Source organism: Epinephelus fuscoguttatus, linkage group LG22 (genome assembly GCF_011397635.1).
Source record: "Epinephelus fuscoguttatus linkage group LG22, E.fuscoguttatus.final_Chr_v1".
Taxonomy (NCBI): Eukaryota; Metazoa; Chordata; class Actinopteri; order Perciformes; family Serranidae; genus Epinephelus; species Epinephelus fuscoguttatus.
Genome location: NC_064773.1, coordinates 18,867,136 through 18,892,182, shown reverse-complemented (window position 1 = coordinate 18,892,182; position 25,047 = coordinate 18,867,136). Strand labels below are relative to the sequence as shown.

The 25,047-nt window shown below is 43.0% G+C and overlaps 1 protein-coding gene across 5 annotated transcripts in view; it reads right to left on the bottom strand.

Moving 5' to 3' along the window:
- The window catches only part of nrcama (neuronal cell adhesion molecule a), an 84,684-nt gene that overhangs the window by 39,892 nt on the left and 19,745 nt on the right, over window positions 1-25,047 (bottom strand). For all 5 annotated transcript variants that reach the window (XM_049566323.1, XM_049566327.1, XM_049566325.1 and 2 more), the window contains exon 2: window positions 11,248-11,298. In XM_049566323.1, coding sequence (XP_049422280.1) covers window positions 11,248-11,298 — 51 coding nt within the window. The remainder of the gene's footprint in view (window positions 1-11,247; window positions 11,299-25,047) is intronic.

The window sequence follows — 25,047 nt, the reverse complement described above, 5'->3', positions numbered from 1 at the left end:
CTTTTTTAAAGTATATCAAAATAACCCAGCACTGGGGCATCGGTGGCTTAGTGGTAGAGCAGACGCCCCATGTACAAGGCTGTTGCCGCAGCGGCCCAGGTTCGAATCCAGCCTGTGGCCCTTTGCTGCATGTCATCCACCCTTCTCTCTCTCCCCCCTTCACGCTTACCTGTCCTGTCCATTAAAGGCAAAATGCCCAAAATAATGTCTTTAAAAAAATAACCCAGCAACAAGTAGATGCGAAACATTTCCAGTCACACGATACCTGCATTTTATCGTTTTTGTGGCCGGGGTTTGACCCTTGACTGTCCTGACTCTCTCCTCCCTCCAGAAAATAAGTTCAATGTCTGCCCGGTTAGCACAAGCTAACACAGCAGCAGCGGCTAACAAACTTGCACTGAAACTGAAACACCTCAACTTTGTCGGTAAACCCATTAATAACCATTAGGAAACATTAGCCATGTGATGCTAACAGTTAGCCCTGTCACTGTGCGTGTGCGGCCAGGCAGACACTTTCTCACATCAGCAGCTGGAACCCATATAGTCTGTTGTGTGGTGAAGTCGAGCATGGTGTATTTGAGTTGGCTGTTAAGTATGCAGACATACAACCACAATTTTAGACAGTATGGCGACAGACCATTTCAAACCTGACACCATAAACATTCTAATGGGTCCCTTGGTACTTCCTGTTAGAATGTTTATTAATGCAGTAACTGACAGGTAGTACACAGGGACCAAAGCTGTTGCCCTAGCAACAGAGCATCTAGTCTATACATCAAGATACTCCATTCACATTATGGGTATGAACAAAGTATTCTACTAGTATCCGTATCACTTTCACTGTAAAGTCTAGTGATACTTCATTGAGCTCATTGCTATTTCCGACAACTTTCACATGCAAGTAGTCATATGATCCAAATATTGACTATGACCCTGATCACACAGAATGTTGAGGCAGAGGGTACTTGCTGTAGCTCTGGTTGAGGGTGAGAGGCTGTTAGTAAATAGTTTGTTGGGCACAGGGAAACAGAGATCTGTGTGCGTACATGAGACATTAAAAAAGAGGGGAGCACCACCAGTTGGTCCAGGAGCTTCCCCTCACTTATGGCCATTTCCAGGCATATTTTAGGATGACCCGGGGTCAGTTTGACAACCTGCTGTCTATCGTGAGGCCGTATAACTCTGGGTATCCAGCAACAGCTACCATCAGTTTCTCCTCCATTGTTTACCAACTGTAAACTTGTTGTCGAGACCACCACAGAAGGCCCACCTCTCAAATCATCCGATTGGACAATGGGGAAAAAAAGATGATGAAAAAGAAATGACATTGGGAGCTTTTCTGCTCTAAGTGGAAGTTTTTTCAACTTGAGTAGTCAGAGCGCTTGGGCAAAAAACAAGTGCGCTTTCTGTGCGTTCGGGGCCTAGAGCAGCTTTTAATTAGTATCACTTTTTCTCATCCATTCACACACAAGCCAAGGATGGGTGTTGAACACACTTCCAGTGTCTGCAGAGGAGGAATGCAAAATGTAAAGCAATCCAAGTGGATACCAGACAGAGGTACAAAGACATGCTAACATACCAGTCCTCTGTGTAAACACATGAAGAAAGGGGCTGACCCTGAGTAGAAAACTCCAACCTGTTCTCAGTCCCTGTCTCTGTATCGTTCAGTTTGATTACTTTATTGGATGACTGTTCTGTCTCTCTGTCTCCTTCTCTCTCCCTCCTTTACAAAGTGGCCGCTCTGCAACGAACAAAGCCCATTGTAAGGTGAGAAAATGGCCCTACTACTTTGAGGCAAAGCCTTCACTGGACCTTTTGATCAAAAAGGAAAACAAGGGGTAGCACTGCCCCACTAATCTGTCTTGATAGATGGGCCCCTATTCATGCATGTTTCATATCTTTTTACTGAGTTAAGTATTATTTACTTAAACACATTTGTGCTGCAGACAATAGATGGATAAAGTTACACTTTCCTTATCTTGGAAAGTAAGGAGAGACATTCTTATGAGGGATGGGTATACAACACTCACTCTCAAGCTTAAGTGAAGCGATGCAGGGTGTTATACAAGGTGTGTTTTCTGTTAAACACTTGACACTGGAGACACAGAGGAGAGGTGTGGAGTTTGTTACAAAAGAAACTTCTAGTAAAGGTGAGGTAATGACATACTTGCATTGCTGGTGTGGTTTTGTTTCCAGAAAATATATATCCGTTTGTACATTTTATCCTATTAACCCATAAAAATGATACATTTAATGATTTTAGCACAACAAAAATTACAGACATTCATATCTGAAAGATGACTAGTATATTCTTGCAAGCCAGTAAGTAGTTTAACTGCTGCTCAAAAGCACTTCAGCCACGTTTCCTTGTCAGGATTGGAACCAGCAGGAAGTTACAACTGCTTAATTTAAGACAGCCTCATGTTTAACTGCTGACATCATCGGAAGCTGTCCGCTACATTGGAAGTTATTGTTAGAGGAGCTTTGACTACACTAACACCACTTCTTTGCATTGAAAGGACAGAACTGGCAGCCTCTTTGTCTCCAATAGCCCCCAAACCGGATCACACGCAGCCACCTAATCAGAACAAACTATCTCTGCCTCTTTTCGCACGTGCACACACATACGTACACACACAGGGCCTTCCCTTTTTGGGGTCAGTTTTTCTAGCACCATCCGCAGAATCCCCCAGCGTCTGCTTTTCTCTGAGGCTTTGTGAAGTGCTGATGGTCAGCATGCCCGCCCCCCACCCTCCTCTGCATCCGCAACTCTACAACCGCCCTGTGGGTGCTATTGTCCTTCATGTTGTTTACCACTGGGATAACGCTGAAACGGCAGGGGTGTTCTAGGGCACAAGATGACACCTCTGGTGATTAAAAAAAAAAGAATGTGTCCACAGTACAAGTAGGTATAGCTCTCCACTGCATCATAATGTGTTGTGATGGTATACAAGAAAATGTACACCTACATGGTGGGAAAGTTTTGGTTTTGAATCAATTTTGTAACTGATTTTGCTGTGTCCGAAAAACAATATTCATTACAGACAAAGGGCCGTGTCATCTGCATAAGTGAATCAGCATTTCCACTTTTTGAAACGTAGACTGTGGCCCATCTACTTAAACCTGTTTGATTTTATGCAAACCAGCTAAATCAGAATTTGTCTTCATGACACATTCTGGCAAAAAATCAGCAGTCTGTACATCAGCAGTCTGTGCCGACGGCGTCATGGCACTAAATCCATTTTGTATTGCATCAGTAACAAGCAATACAACAATGTGATTAACAAGTTTGTCTGTTTATAAGTGGACTAACGGTGCTACTGGGCAACATGACAGATCAAATTTCAGTGGAGATGGGGGGCTCACATTGTGTTTGTTTACTAGAAAGTTGATGTGTTCCTTCGGGTGATGAGAGGACACATGGCAGAGTTATGCCGGATGTCCACTGGATCCGTCACATGCGCGATTCAGCCACGACACAGACTTGCTCCGTCCTGTGCCGGGAGTCAATGTCCACTGACAGCGGCACGCACGCAAGCGGCTGGAATTGGCGGATCGCGAGATCATAATGTCATGTGATAATCTACGGAAGCCCTGGAGGTATAAAGACACCAACAAACAAAGAAAAGATCTCTCTGCCTGCCGGACATTGACCATTGTAGATTTTTCTCTTGATTTTGTGATGTTGACGTAGCAATGGAGCAGCAGCCATTGACTTGAATGGCCATGATTAGCTCCGGCACCCGCGCCTCGGCCAGATTGTGCACGTGATGGATCCGGTGGACATCCGGCTTTAGTCTCTTCAAAAAACTAAAACTATGCTAATTTGATAGCATTTTGGATTTGAAGCTGATGAAAGAAGTGTCTTAACTGGCCAAGAGCGAAGCTGCAGGCCGTTTAGACCTGAACTTTTGAGGAATGCCCTCCATTTATTCCTGTCACGTACTTTGAAAGTGCCACAATGAACGGAGAACGCAAAAATTCACTGCAAATGCCTAAATAAGATGGATTGCCAGGGAGCTGAAAGTATCTGGTAAAGCAAATCCTTGCTGTTAGCTGTATTGTATAGCATTCCCAGTAACTATTGCAATATAAAACATGTGTTTTCTGTTTAGAAAGTACAAACGTAGGACGATAGCAAGAAGGCTGCTCACCCATCTTAAGTGTCAACTGTCTGATCTCGAGCACAGGGCTGATCGTTTCGTGGTTTGTTTACATGATGTAACAGAAGTGCATATTGAATGTGTGGACAGAGGGCTCCATTGTTAAGCAGTAATCCAGTCCGTTGTTTGACTTAATAAAACCGGTCTAAAAATGTTCACATCAGCCCCACCCAGCGACGGAGGAAGTCAGGTAGGACTTCAGGATACCAAACAGGAGGCAGGATACCAAACAGGAGGAATGAAAGTGACACTTATCTTTGTTAATGTAACGTCATTCTGTGTGAATCTATAGTTTAACTGTGAAATACAGAACCACACAGACTAGAGTCTCTGATCTCTCCTTTCATAACCAACTCAAAACTGAGAGAGTTCCCATGCAACCCCCCCCCCACACTCGCAAAGCCCTGATATGAATAGCCTCTCTTATTGTCATTTCCTGTTCCCCTTTTTTCTTTTTCCTATTCAGGGAACATGAGCAGCTCTGCCTTTCCATGAACTGAATCTTAACAGAGTTTAGCTCCAGGCACATTCAGGTGACAAAGTGATCCTCTCTGAAAAGGTGACAAAACAGGAAAAAAAGGACACCTCGGAAGGGGTCACACCCACACACATCTGAGAGCACTGTTAGTTAACACAAACTGTTGCGTTCAAGGAACACCTGCTTTGACAAAATGGAAAAACATAAAGCAGTATAAAGTCTTCTAAAAATAAATTCCCATTACTATAAATTGTGGCTTTGCTAAGACAACAGTGCAGCGTTAAATCGAGAATGGCTTTGAAAAAATGATAACTGCTCAAAAACAAAGCATCGGACTCATCCATGTGTAACTCATCAAAAGCTATTACAGATAGCTGCCATTAAAATACGCTTCATCTGTCATCCAATTATAGCGCTGTGATATTTGGACAATTGCACATTTTGCCAGGCGTATGGACCGGTTTGTTGGCTGCCGGGGCTTGGCTGGGTGTTGGGTGTGTGCCCATGTGCCCATGTGCACGTGTGTGTGTGTGTGAGTGCATGTCTCGCCTGTCTAAGGTCATTTCATCAAAAGCTGTGGGCTCAGCCAGAGCAGAGGGCCATGCTCTGTGTGTGTGTGTGTGTGTGTGTGTGTGTGTGTGTGTGTGTGTGTGTGTGTGTGTGTGTGTGTGTGTGTGCATTTATGTTCAGTTTTGTGTAGGCTATATACTGTTATCTGGTCATTTTCTAGCATATGTAGTTATACATTCTTGAAACTGAGGCATGGATCTAACAGCTCATTCATTGCATGAGTGCATTTTTCATAAAACACGCTTATTCAACGGCATCAACCTGCTACAGACAATAGAGTGAATCACTTTAAAGCCTGATTTATGGTCCTGCGTTGAATCAACGACGTCGCTACGCCCAAGGGTAGGGGGCTATGCAGAAGGCTCGCCGTAGCCCCCGGCGTAGCCTGACGTGCACCTCCCCAAAAATGTAACTACACGTCGAGGCGACGCAGACCCAGCGCAGACCGGCAGGGCTGTGATTAGTTTGCTTGGTAGCAACGCATTTCCGGTTCCGTATTTCCAGATTGCGCCATCCCCGACATCTTTAAACATCTTCTGTTGCGATGTAGATGTTGCAGTATTAAGGCTCATTATATATATGTGCCATTATGCTCAACATTCAATACGGATACGGCCGGAGCCGTCTGTCCATGCTCCGCGTTCATTTCTCTGTGACCGGAAATGCCGGAAGCTAAACAAACAATCAACTAGAGACGACGACAACCACTCAGGAAAGGAACGCAGCCTCCTACTGCTCTGGCAGTGAATTGCACCGCGATGAAACGGAGTGACGGAGAAGTTCGAAGGGTTCATGACGGCGTCACAGCAACAACGTAGCGACGTCGTTGAGTCAACGCAGGACCATCAATCAGGCTTAAGTGGTGCAATAATCAGCTGTAATGTATATAAAACACACAATTCCTTAAAAAATATTATTTTCTAAGATGCAATGCATCACACACCCTAAGTACACATTCACGCTGGCGCTATTTGTTCCGCTTTAATCTAACCCTGGTCCGCTTCCACGGATAGTTCAGTTCATTTGGAGTGGTGTGAACGCTCATTCGAACTCTGGTCTGCCAGCCAAAGAATCTTGATCGCCCCCTGGTGGCTGGCTGCAGTAAAGGCCCCCTTCATGTTAGCAAATAGGACATGGGCCAAATTAAAAGATAAAGTGCATGTCAAATAATTTTTTTCCAAAAATGGATCCTGTCATTTTAGGTAGCCCTCACACCGACATTTGTTCAAGTGTTCATTTTTGCTTTAAGTTTGGTTGTAATTAGTATTTGATGCTCACGATCAACGACATGAGAAACTCCAGATCGCGGAGATCGCTGCTGCACAGACTCTGGCTCTAAATGCTGCCGCCAGTGCAAGATAAAAGTGGCCTTATCCAATATATTTTGGCTTTATTTTTGTATAGTGGGAACAAATGGATGGAGCAAATTTTTGTTTTCAATCAATGGTTCAGCCTATGTCTGAAAAGGCCCTAAGATTGACTTCATCCGACAGTTACTGCCTTTCAATCAAGTATTTCTGTCTTTTCGGTTACTCTCAAATATGTCATTCAGTTACTGTAGTTCTCTCCTTCACCATTTACTATTTATTATAGCCTCTCTTTTAAACAAACGTAAATAGCATTATCTTTCACTATGCTGCTCCCACTGCTGCAAGAGTCCAGTGATCCTGGCATAAACTGCACAAAAATAAATGGCTTTATTAACAAAGAAATATATCTTAAACCCTGTTATTTTTTAAATAAAGTAGTAGTAGACAGCATGTTTTAGATGTTCAAATGTATAATGCACAAACTGATAGGCTAAACCGTGCAAAATAAAAACGATAAAAGCACCTACAATCAATACTTCGCATCATTCTAATACAGTGTGACACATGAACATGGCCACATAAATCCAGCTGGGCTTGTAAACCAGCCGAGTCTCATTGGTATTCCTGTGTGCTATTGCTAGGTAAAAGGTATTGATGAGCAACATGGATGCACGTGGCCTTGGTGCGTGACTCCGGGCTTTACTGTGATATGACTTACAGCGTGTGTGCGTTTGTACGAGTGTTTGTGTGGCCTTCAGGTCAAGACTGTTATACCTTTATGGCTGACGTTCCTATACATCTTTTCCATTTTACTGGGCCTGATCAATTTCTGAAGACCTTGTTTGTAGTAGCTTCATCACACCCTTCAAAAACAGTGTACAGGACACTCAGGATACTGATGTTACTATTCTCAGGGTGTGTTGTAGGGCTAGAGATTTTAAAAACAATCTTGTGGGTGTGTCAAAGATAGAAGCATTTTATTGTCTGGGGAAATCAAAAGTGCACTGTGAATTTAATAGCTGTCTGGCCAGTAGTTGGTGGTAATGATGAAAGGTAAGACAGATGGTAAGACCGATCAATAGACTGGCAACACCATCAGGGCTGGCGGAGTAAATATTAAGGCTTAATGATAAAGGAGGTGTGTGTGGTGGGGGGAGAGGGGTGTACATGAGGTTGAAATGTTAATAGGAGAGAAAAGTGCATGATGGGATGGAAACGGGGCAGGGGGTGAGAGGGGGGATGGGACTGATTGACGCGTTATGGCAGCGCAACAAGCTGGCATGGCCCTTTTTCTCTCCTCCACCCATCTGTTCGTCAGGATTACTCATATAGAGAGGGGCGGAGGAGGAGGAGAGAGGAAGCTGTGGGAGGGCAAAGACTGGGAGAGGATGGGAGATCTATCAATACGACCTACAATAACTGCATTCAAACCGCTTTCCCATGACATCTTTTCAGCAACAAACTGCTGTGATAATGACTCACTGTTAAAATTATGGATCAGTGCAATATAGCAGAGTGCTCTCATGGGGATGTTCAGGTAGCAGTGATAGTAATGTAGCCGTGTGTTATGTAATACTGTGCTGCAGCGCCTGCTCTACTTGCTAAGAAAGGGCTCCCTACTGAGAAATATGTTTAATGGGTTTCCATAAGGCAGCATGCTTAGTGTACTACTGTAGAGGTCCAAACAAAATTTCTACATTCTGTTACTCATGAGAATGTACTGTATGCATCGTGTATTTCTTTTCTCATGCAGCATTTGCCAATACATGTTTGGACAACTGGAACATTACTGGGGAAGAAAATGCCTTTTTTTCATTTTATTAAACCTGTGTGTGTGTGTGTGTGTGTGTGTGTGTGTGGTGTGTACAGTGTGTGTGCACCTGAATGTGTCATGTGTCAGCAGGTGAGCAGCAAGCAATGCCAGGATATGTGGCTCCTGTTTTTCCAGTCGCATTCAAACACAATCCTCGTCCAAACACATGCTGGGTATTCATATTGTCCTCTCACCTCTCTGGTTGTGGACACATGTGACATGTTGACATGTTATTGTATTCCAAAACTAGACAGTTTGCCTCCGCCAACCAGTTACAATGCAGTTTACATCCATGTCAGTTCAGACTCATATGTAGCCATGACTGACAATGCTTCAGATATCGAAACATGGATGCTTCACACACACAGGTTGTGATTGTGACCCAAGATTGTGGTGCGTTACATCTGAAGAAGTCAAGAGTTCTTCAGATTGTGGTGCGTTACATCTGAAGAAGTCAAGAGTTCTAACTTGAACGCCCCCTGAAGTTGGATTTCTGACCAGGAGAGTCGCAGGAACCTCATCAAACCCAACCTCAAAATCCAGGATGGCTGCCGCAGTGAAAGCTGCGGTGATAAACTGTTTATTAGCACTTCTGTCTTATTTGTGTCTCACTGAGTCAGTCATACACACAGTAATGTTCAACTTCTATCCGTGGAAATGTTGCACAAAGTACTCATCTGGTTTTGCTAACAATGGCTAACCTGGCTAGCACTGGTACACCACACATGTTGTGCTGGAATGCGGTCAACTCAGGCGTAATGTCATTCCCACCTCCGGCTTCCGATTTCAGTGGAACGCAGAATTAGTGCCACCAATTCAGTATCAGACCAAATGCCTCTCCTTCTGTTCCTGAGGTATGATGTTGAATGATAGTCAAACACTTTTTGCAGAATATTATGATGTCAAGGCAAAGTTGACCTTTGACCTTTTGGATATAAAATATCGTCACGTCACCATTATATTCTATCAGACATTTGTGTGAAATTTTGTCATAATTAGCGTATGAATTCTTGAGTTATGGCGAAAATCATCATCCTTAAGTCCAACTGGATGTTTGTGCCCAAGTTGAAGTAATTACCTCAAGGTGTGAGATATCTCATTCATGAGAATGGGACGGCCGTGCCAGTGTGGAGGCATGAAAACACGTATTTGTTCATCTCTTCCACTAACCAAACAGTCTTTGAAAGCATCACCTCAGTGTGACACCTGACATAATGCCCCACCCTCTAGCTTGTTCCATAAACGCCTTAACATCTACTCACTAATATAATCTCACTTCCCTCATGAGTTACTTTCTGCATTCAATCAGGGTAATTTTACCTAATTAGTTTTTTAACAAACACCATGGCAACAAAACAAAACAATACACCTAAATCACAACAACAAGGAGGTTGCAACAGTCATTAAGTCAGGGGTGAGGTGAACACAGGGTACATGTCCCCCTGCACTTTTTCATAGGGCATTACTGGACCCATCCACTTTTTACAGTCTAAAAACTAACATTATATTTAAAAAAAAAACAGAAACTGCACACGCTAGGTCATCAAGAAAGGTTGACATCTTGGATAGAAAAAAACACCAGTGCTGCCGTAATTTATTTCTGCCAATGATCAAAGACGAAGTTTTAAGGCCCAGACACACCAAACTGACTGATGTAGCAAATATGAAGGTTGCCATGTTTCAGCAAAAAAAAGTTGCACATGAACACATCGCAAAGACTGTTGCCAGTGGTCAATTATCATGTATGTTCCATGCATGCGTAACAGGAAATGACTCTCCACACCAGCAAACAGCAGTATAATCCAACTCAAAAAGGGAAACTGGAAGATCGTCTTGATGCTAGTTAGCCGGTTAGCACGTTAACAGCGCAATCCAATGCTGAAAGAACAGAGTGTTACTGCGTGCCAGTGAACAATACAAACCATCAGGAAACGTTTCTGCAAAAGAGCTCAAAGGCTAAAGAAAAATAATCTTACATTTTATGTATCAAGTTTGTTTTGGTGTCACTCCCTTTTGACTTTAGCTGTTTGTTTACTTTCCTCACTTCCGTTTGTCTTTGTACGCAAGCTGAACTGCCAATCTGAGTGATTTCGTTCATCTGTGCTGACACCGATTCAACGTGCTGTATCGAACAAAAAGAAACCGATGGGGGGTGAAGAGGGACAACTGTGCAGGACAAACCACACCAACAAGGGCAGCAGATACTCACCAACGGCCCAATTTTGACTAACAGGTGACTGTCGGCTTGTTGGGTCAGGGCCTTTAAGTAGAATTTGGCTATCAGAAACGGTACATTTTCTCAAGAAAAGTCTAGGTTAGGTCTAGGGTTAGACCAGGTTTTCTTTTTCAGATTACATCTGGAGCCATGTTTTTGTATAAGTATAAAGGTATAGACCTGTACTTCGCAGGGTTAGTGCTTGCAGATACCAAGATGACACAGCTAAGACTGCAACGGGTATGACTCAGTCACTGCCAGCTGTAAGATATGCCTCAATACTCAGCACTTTTCATCCATGCTAACTGACCTTTTTTATTGGAAGTACAGCCATGATCTGAAAAAAAACTGAAGCGCCTTTCCAGTGAATTTCCAAACACAAGTACGTTTGTAGTGCTGTCAGTGACAGCCACGCTTTACAGTGTAAATCCATGTAGTGCACATATGAATCCAGAACGTGGCAAAACAGTCCATATCACTGGGAGACAAGGCCAGACATGCTATCAGCAAATATTGTGATCCAAAGACTAGAACAGGAGGAGGTTTGGGAGTTGGAGGAAGACGCTGATTCACCCATCCAGAAACATTGGTGTGTACACAACATTTAGGAGCAGAGAATAACAACATCACAAGACACCATGGGGTACCAAGAGCCAAATAGATGGATAGTGAAGCAGAGAATATATTCATTTACTTACCAGTGAGGATTTAATCTCAACTGCTGTCTGTTGTCAGGAGTTGGTTCAAACCTGCAGCAATGAGAAGGACATCGGCAATTAATGGGGCTGCTTTTGGACCAACCAGCTCTAAAACTTTATACTCATGCCACCAGACAACTTAATCTTTTGAATCCATATGAATCATATGTAGTATTTCATTTTCCCTCATATTTGAAACAGTTTTTGACTCTATGTAATTCCTCATATCCACTTAGACATATGCAATATCCCCTTTTCTTCGTTCTCAGAATTGTCATAAGTTGGGCGAAGGTGATTCCAATACAAAGCTCCATCTGACTGGAATAATCTTCCTCATTTCTTGATCTGTTACCCCTTTCCTGCGCTTCCGGACTTCCTTATATTCATATCTCAAAACAACCTGTTCATGCTATTTAAATGTCATACTGAAAACTGGTCACGGTAGCCAATTCTCATTTTCTTGTACAACAGCTGAGGGCAGGGGGGTGCAGGTGTTCTGTATTTGGGTCTGAGGACCCCCTTGAAAATGAGATGAAATGAGATGAATTCAAATATACACAATTCTAAAAAAAAATGTTCTACTACAACTGCCCGTGTCCTGTGATATTGTGTGGCACTGGTGTTTTCATTCCAACTCATTTGGCAAAGAAATACATAGTCAAAGTCCTGCAGCTTACATTCATGCACACATGGATTGGCGTCTTCATATTTCCAAGTATCAGGACATAAACAAGTGCTTAAAGGCATACTTCACCCATAAAATGACCATCTGTGTATCTATGACTCACCCTGTGTTAGCTTGAATTTGTGAATAAAGAAAGAATCCAAAAATGGCAAACATTTTGTATCAAAGATTCCAATTACTATCTTTCGCTATGCTCAGTAGTTCCCAAACACATGCATTTTTGTTGAAATCATACCATTCAAATCACTTCAGCATGAACAGTCTCACACAAAAACAAGTAGTGTTTTTGGATTCTTCGTTCACCGTGTACACTTGCAAGGCTTTTCCACAAATCCAAGGTAACACAGGGTGAGTAACTGATAGAAAAATGATCATTTTGTGGGGGAAGTATTCCTTTAAATGACACATTCACTGCTTGAAGTCCTTGGTTAACAAAAGTAATACAATTAAAGATGTATCCTCAGTTTTTAGAAATGCGCTCTGCTCATGAATACAGCCAAATATAATTGAGAGAGAAGGACGTATTTGATTCTCCAAGCTAACAGATTTGAATTCATTCATTAATAAAGCCCAGTGTCACACACACAGTGCAACATGAATACATGGGCACATGCTCCCGACTCTCCTGGGACTTCCCAGTAAATGACTCTGTCTTGCTGAGCACAAGGACCTTCAATCAATAACCAAAATGTCTGCAGTCATTTTTATTACTTTTACCTTCAGCAGGGGACACACACAAATGACACAGTGGCCCCGGCCTCCCCTCAAACAGGCTTCCATCCGTGACCGTGAATGCATTATGATAATCTCCAGAGAGACTCTCCATTCATCTCGCATTAGCAAAACAAATGTGACAGACAAAGAACGCCGGCCCATTTAGATGTGGAGCCATTAAAACTGTAGTTAGCTCAGAGGAGAAAGACCCGTGGATTATGTGAGTAGCCATTAATAAGCTCAGGTCGAGCTGTTTGAACTCATCGGGTAATGTAAAAGATGAGGAAGGGGGTCTTTGAACTCCCCGCGATGACATGGGTGAGAAGCTGCTGTCACAGTGAGAGAGAGATTGGAGGAGCGCCAGCGACCCAACCCCAAACCACAAGCCATTACCATGGCAACAGAGGGATGTAGAAGGAGAGGCAAACAGGAAAAGGAGGTGGGATTATTTCTTAGTGTCTAACATCACATTGGAATGGAACTGAAGTTAACCTGAAGGTGTAAATGTGCAAAATTCAATGTATTTCATAACCTGGACTTAACTAAAACAAACTGAACTGAGCTGAACTGAGACCAGAGAGGGCGAAGACAGATGAGCGGGGGAAAAAAGAGAGAGGGAGAAGTTAACGAACGGAGACAGGGACGCACCGAGACTTCACAAAACCCCGGCAGGAGAGGCAGAGCGAGAATGATGGGAGAAAGAGTGTAAGAGAAGGAACACATGAAAAAATGAAGGGTGAGTGGGAATCAGAAACATGCATTATTAACGGGCAAATCTAAAAGCGCTTCATCATCAGAGTGCAAGAGAGGGGGTTGGGGTATACAGAGGAGAAGAAGAGAGAGGAGAGGAGCACTGGGAGGTGGCAGTAGAGAAAAACTAGCAGGCCTGACCCCAAAGCACCCATGCATTACCATGGAGACGAAAAGGGAGACAGACTCTGGAGACCATACAACAAAGAATGTTATTTCATGTTAAAGGAATAGTTCGACTTTTTTTGACACAGCTTGTCAAGTCACCAGCTGCTGGTTTTCCAACGTAAACCACATCAACTGTTTCAACAACCAACTAGCTTGTAGCAAAGTGGCCAAGTCAGACTGTCCACAGATGACATGTCTGCTTGCTGTGGAGTTCTCCAACAACAGCCCCCTGTTCCCACTAAGCCTGACTCCGTCTCATCTATATCCCTGCAACTGTTGACCCGTATGTGGGTCTCCGTCCTCACAGTGTGTCAGTGTCGGCTGATTGCTGCTTCTGCGTCACTATATGTGCTGTGCATTCTTTGTATGACTGATCCATCGCCATTGGTTATTTATTTGTGGCATACTTCCTAGCTCAGGTCGTTTTGTCTGTTTCCACCATTTCATCACCACTACGCATGCAGCTGTAGAAAGTATCTCACTGTCACTGTCCTCATTCATATTTTAAGAAGCTACAAATTACATTCAGCTCCAAAATAAGCCTGAAAATCTGGAAATTGGCACAGAAGTACAAAGAGTTGCTGCTATGGAGACGATACACCATCTCGTCGAGTTGCATCGGTGTAAACTTGCAGGTTTTTAGAACGTTGCATAGTGGTGATGTGCACGTTTCAACTAATCTTGGAGCAAATCTTCTGTCTGAGCTGGGCTTTAGATGATTAGACATTTCTCACTGGCAGCCATTTTTTTGTTGGATGCTGCAGCCTATCCAAGCTGACAGTGGGCAAGAGGCAGGGTACACCCTGGACAGGTCACCAGACTATCACAGGGCTGACACATAGAGACAGACAACCATTCACACTCACATTCACACCTACGGACAATTTAGAGTTATCAATTAACCTGCATGTCTTTGGACTGTGGGAGGAAGCCGGAGTACCTGGAGAAAACCCACGCTGACACGGGGAGAACATGCAAACTCCGCACAGAAGGGCTCCCCCAACTGGGGTTTAAACCCCCCTGGCTTGGGTTCGATCTGCACCACAGTGTCGCCATCATATTGCAAGGATCCCTACAGAGATGGACCTTTTTATTTAAGAGTAAGCTGAGGGAAAAGGCTGTTTTCCCCCATGCCGACTCCACCCTCACCACACCCCCTAATAGTGACTAGGCAGGGCCTGTATCCATGCAAACACTGTACGAGGTGTATTGATTCCAGCACAATGACTCTATTCTGAACAAACTTCATTGGCATTATTTGCTGACAAGGACAAGAGAGGAGCGACCTTCCACAGTGTAGAATGAATGCTCTGAGTCTGTCTGATGAGCCTTCAGAAGAACTCATGAAGCAAAAATAGATCTGATTCGTTCACTCATCTATCTTCAGTAGGGCACTAAAATATCTCTATGACAACAGTGCGAGTGTGAAATGTAAGCTCTGTGAATACTTAAACACTGCCTGGAAGGGCAGTGTTTCTCTGAATGTCCTCATACCAACTACAGTGAGATCACTATACGTCTGACTACTAGAGCCGTAAGTCCCACAGCCCGGTGCAATACCTCTATCTATCTCCTGTTTCAATTAGCTGCCCGAGTTTATGGATCCACTGGGAACCAGTACACTCTGCATGTGTGTGTGGTACATGGGGGGGGCGTGTGGAGGGGTTGCAGACTGTGATAAAAAACCGACCCCAGGCATGAATAGAAATGTGTGTGTGTGTGTGTGTGTGTGTGCCATAATCCCCTAGACTGCGGGGCCTCAGCAATCAACCTTGTAGCAGCTGCCCAAAAAACACACTTAACATACGACCTGACTGCCTGGCCTCCACACCCACTCCTACGTTCATCTGATCCTACATAATAACACACACGCTGGTAAATTAAAACACCCCCTATGTCACCTTTGCATTTGGAGGTTAATACACATACACAAAAACCCACAAGCAGGTGTAAGCTGCCATCCAAATGGATCTGCCCTCATTTTTCTGCCCGTTTTCCTGCTACCAATGACAGTGTAAAATCATCTGTATTGCTTAAAGCAACCAGTGCCCATGCTGCCATGAATGAAATCCAACTTTCTCACTCATGAGAACACGTTCCAGACACCAGTTGCCCCGGAGCTGGTCAGTGCAAACAGCAGAAAACACAAAAGCAACACATTTGCTTCTTTAAACAAATAGAGAGCATCAGCAGCACACCAACAAAGGGAAGAGGTTGAAGGCATTTGCAACTGTCTTTCAGTTTCAGTTTCACAATGTAGCCTCAGTCACTTAGTAGTCAGCTATGGAGGTACTGGCACCTGGACAGCGACGTCTGTTTGTCTGGAGCCTGAAGGTTGTCTGTTCATCAAGTAGCAGACATGCCATCTGTGTGTGACGAGATTTTGGTGTAGGCCTTGGGGTTATTTATTGCTCTGTTTGTGTGTGTGTGTGTGTGTGTGTGTGTGTGTGTGTATCCTGTTCCCTTCTACATCTGTCTGCATGCGCCTATAGTCACATAAAATGACAAATGACCTAATTAAGATGGTTGCCAGGTTGGGTTTATTGCACCGTGTCATTGTATCATATTGAGACAATGTTCCACACCACCATTTACAACATCCCCCCAGCACGTAGACATTAAAAATGTAATTGCAGGATGTCGTCACTGGTTTTAGGCATTATCAGGACATAGAGCTGCAATGAAAATCAGTATTATGTATATGCATGATTTGCCCAAGGGGTAGCATGTATAGTTAATAAAAAGGGGACCCAGAATAGAGCCCTGGGGAACACCACAAAAAGAGGAGCACAGTTTAGAGTGCCCACATGAATGACAAAAAAGCATAAAATTAGACCTGTCACCATAACTACTTTTGTTTGACATTATATTGACCCACAAATAATTGTGATGAGCAATATTGTCATTTCCGGACCATTTTATGCCACTGATGTAATAATGCAAGTACACCCTTTCAAAGAGCAATGAACTTTTAATTCTTAAGAATGTTCAGACTTTGGAACTGAAATATATATATATAATGTATAATATAAATAAATATAAATATTGGAGTGTTGTTTTATTTTTCTTCAGACCCAGAACATCAACAACCCAGGGTACCTTTCACATTGTATCTGGACGTGGGAAGTTCGTGGCCAGACATCGGTATGTGACGAGGTCGGAGTGAGAATGTGTTGGAGAAAAACCCTGCTGGCATCATGTTGGCTAAAGTGTTGGTGACATTCTTACATAAACACAAAAGGCAATATTGAGGTCAGCGAAATGATCAAGGTCATGTCCATTCATCATACGATAAATCAATAATGTATTCATTGTGACAGGCTTATATGAGAGGTCAAAATAGCACAATATTTCTTGAGGTAAGGCTCAATTTAAAAATGCTACAAGCCTGTATCTGTATAGCTTTACAGCTTCTTCTGAAGTTTCCACTGAAGAGTTTAAACACACATTCCTCTGTAATGTTTGTATATGTGTAAGTGTGGGTGTGTTGGACACAGACTGAGAAATTGGGTGGGGGGTGGTGATGGGGATGTTGGTTACCATGGCTATTTGAAATTTTTTTTTTTTAATTTCAACTGTGAGCATCCTTCACATGACAGACAACACACACAGTCCCGTCCCACACAAAAAGAGCAGTCAGAGGGAGTCGGGTTTAATCAGAGAGATTTACTGCCGCCTCAAAGTTTTTTTCTCTCCTCCAGAGGTTAAAGGGACAATCCTCCAATCCCCACTGTTCCCACTCGACGCCACACAATGCACATAATGAAGTCGTCAAGAATGCCACACATACACACAGAGACGGTAAGAGCAAGAAAGATAAATCAAGATTAAGGAACAGCAGGAAGTAGCATTCCTCCACTGCTGATCCTCTGCTAAGCTTTCTGCGACTGAAGGGGAGCATGTTGTAAAAGTGTCCAGGTATGAGAGCTCTCTCTGGGGGATCAGATCCAATCGTCAGAGTCATTTTACAGCCCCAACAGAAGGAGTGTATGAAAGCAAGAGTGAAGCAGGAGAGGGAGAGGAAACATGAGAAGGACAGGGATGAACAGAAGAGTGGGAGGTCTGGAGCAACAGACGACGAAACAGACTGTAGAAAAAGATTTGTAAGCCAAGTGAAAAAGACGGGCGGTTCGGCCACCATCAATGCAGATGAAATACCTCGCCTTATGACGCTCGGCTCCATTAAATCAGTCACAGTGAGAGAGGGGCCAGGAGTGGAGTTTGATTTCTATGTTAATGCTGGGTTTCTGCAGGCTATGCGGGGGGGTCGCTTTACTTAGGTATGACAGAAATATTCTATTACACTTAGTGTTAGTCTGATAAATCTGACAATAGGCCTTTGTAAAAGAAAAACATACATTTTGACATGTCACAGTAGGAAAAGCATGGGTTTAAACACTTGAATTAATGATGACTTAATTCATCTTCCTGATATTGTGCATACCAGCTAATAGCTTACCGGAACACTTCAATATAACTGTCAGCGCTAATGTTATTATTAATGTCAGTGCTTTTCCTACTAGGACAAGTCAGAATGTCAGCTGAGAAAAAGGCCTGTACAGCAGGACGAACTCTTCAGATGAGATCATCTAACCATATCAGGAGGTTGATGTTATACCACTCAAGGTATGAGTGTATTGCTCAGAAATACAATAACTTACTTAAATCTCAAGGAAACCCCAAATAAGGTTTTAAGTTTTAAAGAACAGTATCGCATTTAGTTTTTTTAGTACAAAATCTCTTTTGTGTTGCTGAAACTAAGCAGGGAAACCCCTTAAAGGCAAACAAATCATGAAAGTATCTGACTTGAAGGAGAATTTTCGCAGTCCTTGACACCAAAGGAAAATGCTCGTATTGTACGTTTTTTGCAAACCGAGGCTCTTTACCGTTTCATACATATCATATCGACGTGTCTAAGGTGACATAGTATGAGCAAACTTTCCCATCAGGAGGTGGAAGGGATAGTGGATGGTGTGACACCTAGGTGAAACATTCTCCAATCTGCAAACCACTTTTTATGACCAACAGAAAACAAAACCGGTTGGTTTTTAGGAAGTCATTGCCACATTTCTAGCAGCTTTTTAATGGCACAGTTTTGGATGTTAGTTGCTGTGCTGTGCTTGTACTAACAGGGAAAGACATTGAACTGTTGACTTCAGCTTATGAGGAATGATTGTCTTTTTTGGATTCTTTGTTCACCAGAGGCATGCGGGAGAAAAAAGTTATCTTCGAATGAATGTACAAAAAGTCTTTGAAGTGAAGTATTCCTTCAAGATATTTTCACAGTTTGTTCTACAATATGAAATACGTCAGTAAATACCCCAACCTCATCGTGCTAAACACAATTTTGCAGCCTCATTGTGGTGGCCATGTTGAGTCACAATACCGTGGCGTAGCTTGTTTGTACCCTAGCATTGGCCTCTTTTTTCTGGAGATTGCATTTATACTGCAAAAATCATTAAAGTAGTGTTTATTTGTGATTTTTTTACCGGACAATACATAAGTATCATAAATGTTTGTTTGCCATAGAGCTTATTTTCTGCAATAATCCAAAATCCAACAGGGAAATCCCATAGGCTTTTTGACGAGGGAACCAGTGTAATTTAACTAATCGGGTTTGGCCTAAAAGTCATCCCTGTGGTGCTCCATTGTATCACCGGTATTAAGTGGATAAAATGTCTGTCTACTTACTGGTTGGACTGACCTCTGTCATTCACATGAAACAATAAAACATCCTCTCAAAATAAAAAGACACTGAACTGACCGCTCGCCGGGTGAAGAGCGTCTCTGGAGATGGCAGAATGGGCTAGGCATTGGTACGTGATAACGCCACGAAAAGTAGTTGTTTTTCCAGAGACACTGCTGCGGGGATTGTGGCATCAAATCAGGTATTTTAAGCCAAATCACGATATTTTTCATAATCATAACAGATGTTTCTTGTGCCTTAATCTAACCACATGTTAACTACAGTGTTTGGCAAGTAAAGAAATGTTAAGTTTCCACATACCCACTACATAGTAACATGCAAATGTTACATATCTGTGGTGTGCAGCAACATACAACGCCAACATTTATCCTAGCGATTGGGTTGCTTATACTGGAATCACATTAGGAAGGTATCTGTTCGCAGCCACTATTAACTGACAATGTTCATATGGGCATGTGGAAAATATTTTACATAGACGATGTGCAAACTTATCTGATAAATGATTGAACTTTCCTAAAGCATACTAAAGCAGAGATTTCAGTGCAGTGTTGGGTGGCCACTGTGTCATGACTTACTGCAATAACTGCACAGGAATACGATGCTTGAGAAAAACAGCCTCAGGGTTTCAAGGGTTAATGTAAACAGTACACCTAATGCTAATTCAGCCATCATTATGAAAGACAGTAGCAGTATTTGGCCTAAAGGTCATTGTGCAACATGTACAACACTGTAAACAACCAAGACAGGATCTCTCCGTGTTAGAGGGGAGATAGAGAAATTAACGTAAAGACAAACTGGATCAGACTCAATTATCACTGTAATTGCTTATCAGTTATTTTACAGAGTATTCTCTTCTATAATTTTCTCAGTTCCTCAGAAAATATTGCTAAAGAAACCAAATCTATCAAGATCCGAGAGGCTGTAGCTTGCATCACCATGGAGAGAGTGCTGAACTGAGCACAGCTTGGCCTTCAGTGACATGACATGTCAGCAACACATTGGAGAAATGCCCATGCAGCCTGCACCCATAGAGACCATCTTATCTGAAGCAACAACACAAAGAAGAGGCAAGGGAAAGACAAAGATGGAGACAGATGTAGAGAGCGGAGGGCAATGAAAAATGGAAAACGTGGAAATGAGAGTGTGAGGAACAAAGGCGCTGTTGACAAGGGAGTGCAAACAGCGGAGGGTATAGACCTATAGAATGTCTGGGAGACGTCTAATATTGACTGCATATCTTCCACCTAACACACAGAACGGCAGAAGAAGAAGAACAGAAGATTGAGGCCTCCTAATATTAGTAACACCAGTAGAGAGGGATTTCTCTATGTGATCTCATTAATTTAGGACTCCTCACAGACACCTTGTTCTCAGGCTTAAAGCTGTGATGAGGAAGAGACAAGCTCACACGCAGCAGCTCACAGTGACAGTGTAGATATTACACTTCTGTTTGGCAGTGAAGCTGTAACCAAGTGAGATTACTGTAAATCTTTTTTTTCTCTCTTTTTTTTAATGGTTCAACAAAGCCAGACTGTAGCTTTATGATACTGAGAAAAGACTACACATGCTTCTCACTCTCCTGCTAGTCTCACACCACACAAACAAAGTGCCTCACAGCTGTGTAATTGGTATATCCTGCAGCGATCTTGCGACGCGAGACACTTTGAAGGAAGATCAAAACAGTAGATGAGCCATGGCAGGCGATGACATACTGAATTTGCTATTTTAAGAAAATATCAAGAAACTATGGGGACGTATGTTCTGTCTTATAAGTATGCCTCCCTCAGGGTTTCTATGTGTATGTAAATGTGGGTTAAGGATCAGACTATGTCCTGCTGACAGTACATCAAGCATGCTATTTCTATGGTATGTCAGTCCCAACCCTGGATTTTGATGGAGCTCAAAGGGATGCCACCTTCACACAGATTACCCCAAGGTAAACCATATGGGATTTGTGGCATTATTTTTCGCACACAGTATGACCTCTCTGGGATGGATTACCAAATTGTCCCTCTGGACACCAGGCCCCAGATTCCTCCGTTTTAAAATGGATAGCTCCCTAAAGCAAAGGTGAGGCCGCTGTTGAGCCAGCAAGATGCTGAGATGCTTGTCAGTGCTTTTGATTCCAGTTGTCATTGCAACATTACAGATCATTCAGAATGCTGTTGCAAGGGTATTAACAAAAACTAAAAAGAGAAACTATATAACACGTGTTTCATGTAACCTACACTGGCTCCCCATATCTTTTAGAATTGATTTTAATTTATTTCTGTTAGTTTTTAAGGTACCTAATGGCCTTGCCCCCTCTCATATCAGACTCCTTATTCATCTGAGATCCTCCACAGCTGGTCTTTTAACTGTTCCCAACATCACTACAAAACTTTTGGGGATACTTCTTTTAGCTACTGCGCCGCAAAAATATAGAACGCCATTGCGTCAACCATTGTGAGACAAAAACAGCAAGAGGATAGGGTTTTTGATATCCCTGAAGATATTGGTAGCTATCCCCAATAACCAAAGACTATTAATGTAAGTTCTTTGCAGCTACTATCCCCAGTAGCGGTGGAAACTCTGTGGAAACCCAGCAAAGGAAGAAAAGCTGCATTGCAAGGCTCTAAAAAAACAGAAAGCGATCCAGCTGAAGTTGAGAAGTTGTTTGTTTCAAGTTTAAAAACAGTTTGAAAGGTGCTTTTACTATGGAGGATTAAGGATTTACGACACAAAGGAAGTATATCAACCATAGATGTATTAAGAGAACTGGATACAGCGTTGGAGGCGGTGCTTCATTCATTCCAACGAAAGTTGCTCAGCGTCACATGAAGCCAAAAAAGTCACTAGAGTTTCACCAGCCGAGCCAGTTATTTCCAGTTTGACCCTTAGATCATTTGAATAGGGGTAAAATTAAAAAAAAAAAAAAAAGAAAGAAAAAAAAGAAAAAGAAGAAAAATCTTGGGGCCCTTCTTGACTTTCCAAATGTTATTGGACCAAATGAATCAAATCCTGAAACAAGTCATTTCACAGGGTTGTGATGCTCAAGAAAATTGTATTTACTGATTTACACTCATCTCTTTCACAATGTAAGTCAGTCCATCCATCCATTTTTAACCACTCATCCGAAGCTGGGTCACGGGGGCAGCAGGCTGAGCTGAGTATTCCACACGTCCCTCTCCCCAGCAATGCTTTTCAGCTCCTCATGGAGGACCCTGAGGCATTCCCACTCCAGACAAGATATGTAATCCCTCCAGCATGTTCTGGCTCTGCCCAAGGGCCTCCTACCAGTGGTACGTGCCCAGAACACCTCTAACAGGAGGCATCACAATCAGATGCCCGAACCACCTCAACTGACCCCTTTGGACACTAAGGAGCAGCGGCTCTACTCCGAGCTCCCTCCAGATGTCCGAGCTCCTTACCCTGTCTCTAAGGCTGAGCCCAGCCACCCTTTGGAGATCTCATTCTTTCGGTCACTACCCAGAGCTCATGACCATAGGTGAGGGTTGCGACATAGATGGACTACTAAATCAAAACCTGTACTACGTAAGTCTATGGAGAAAAGTATTTTTGGGCCCAATAGCATCACGTGACAGACCTGGAAGTTGTAATTCCATGGTTTAGCCGCTATGCCAAATAGACCTTAACACAAAGTGCTGTTCCTGGGGCCTTGGTGTCAACCATTGTGCAACTAAAAGAGAGTGCTTTTGTTTTCTGTGATAGCTATCAGCAGTTATCCCCAATTACCACAAAATATCAGTGTGAGTTCGTTGCAGTTACCCAGTAGCAGAAATGGTGGAACAACCAAAGTATAAGTGGAAAACAAAATGTGTCCTGTGTATTTATTAGGCTCAGAGGAAAACGGAGGAAAACGGAAAGCGATCTGGTTGTCCTTGCAACAATGAACAACAATAATAGCACTTGGAAATGCTGTGGGAGGGGGCTGAAATGTCATCTGTATTCACTTTAGGTGTCTATTTTGTGGGTGATTGGTTTGGATGAGCAGTTTGGGCACCATAAGTTAACAGTGAGAGCAGTGAAATGCTAATATGTAGGGTGTGCATGATTGGAGCGAGACGTAATAATCTGTGTGTCTGCATGGCTAACACAAAGTGACTAATTACACTGCACTCAGCAGTTCCACTAGATTGAATGTGAAAGCTCTAAAACACACACTTCAGCAGACCAGTTAGACTTGACATTAACAGTCCCCTTCTAAAAGAGGACTTGGAGCTGCAGGCAGACAAAACAGAGCACTACCTAAACAACAGCGTTAAGCACTAGCCAGGGCTCTCGTGTTTGCTGAATGAATGACGCGCTTTGCCTTTCGCATTTATAAGTGCTGTACTTGTTTATGGCCCTTGAGGTCAAATAAACACTCAACAACACTGCTACTGTTAGCCTCCGTAGCTCTCAATTAAGCCTACGTTTTGTGGGCTAACAAAAGAAGACTTAAAAAGCTACAGAAGCCACATGCAAATGTTCCTGAAGCCACCCTGAATCATGTGACAGCCGTGATTTATCACCACACCCGAGCAGCAAAATGAGAGCGTGTGTTTGGACTTATTTGGATGCTGTCATGGTTCAGTAGCGCAGTGTTGTTGCTTCCTTGCTGCGGCGTGCAGGATCACTGTAGCATGAATCGGACACACGTGCACCTATATATTGCAATTCATACACACAGAAACCTACGTATTTGCTTCCCACCTTTGCCCTGATTTTCTTTAAACAAATCCACACTGACCTGGAGGCAAATCCAGCAAACAAAACAGACCGCAGACTCGGCCGTGCCAGTCTGAGAGGCTCAAAGAGCCACAGGTTTACAATGTGCTAATATCACACTCTTGCTATTAAAACCATTTGGTTAAAAAAGTCTGACAATGATAATCCACTGAGAAAAGACTCTCTGTGTGTGTCCCAATAACCTCATTATTTGACACCAATGTTGGAACTGAGGAGGGCTTGCTTAAATCTATCCTCTAACACCCCTGCACGGCTTTTGGAGCGAAAGAAATCAATATTTGAGGAGATGGTTTCTTTCACTCCTGCCAATCTGTGGCCATTTCCCAAAGGGCTTTAATCAACACCTCCCTCCCTCATCTCTGGAGAGTAGACTCAAGAACATCAGGTCTCTTTGGCCACATCAACACGGATACATTTTCATTTTTAAACATGTTTTAAGTCAGAACTAATCACATGACCTTTTATGTACACTGTGCCTGCGCATGCTGATGTAAATAGGAAGCAGATTATCTACTTTGTGGTTGGTTGCTTAGTTACAGAAGAAAATACAGAGATGGCAAAAGGTAAGGCCAGAGATATGTTTGATTGGACCAACAATGACAACTGAACACATGAGTATAAGGTGGTGGAAAAACAATTGGAAGTTGCAGGAGCATTATCCATCGCCGAAGGAAACCATGGCGATGGGAAGGGAGTAGGCTACCCACAAAAAAAGGACCCAGTGGGGAGGTGAATGTGGGTGTCTGCATCATCATTTTCAAAAGATTCCGTTTACGCCCATCCAAACTAAAATGTGGTCGCCAGTGTTTCAAAAAGCCGCCATATTAGGGGTCCTGAAATGTCGGAGTGTCATAGTCTGTGCCTTTCCTTTATTCCTCATGTGTCGGCTGTTTTATATCTTGTGGTTCCTTGTTTGTCTCTCTCCGTGTCTCTGTGTCTGGGCGTGACTCTCATCACCTGAAAGCCATCCGCTAATCAACCCCAGCAGTACAAACACCCCGGCTCTGCAGTCCAGTCTCTGCCAGATTGTTCTGTCTACCTTGCA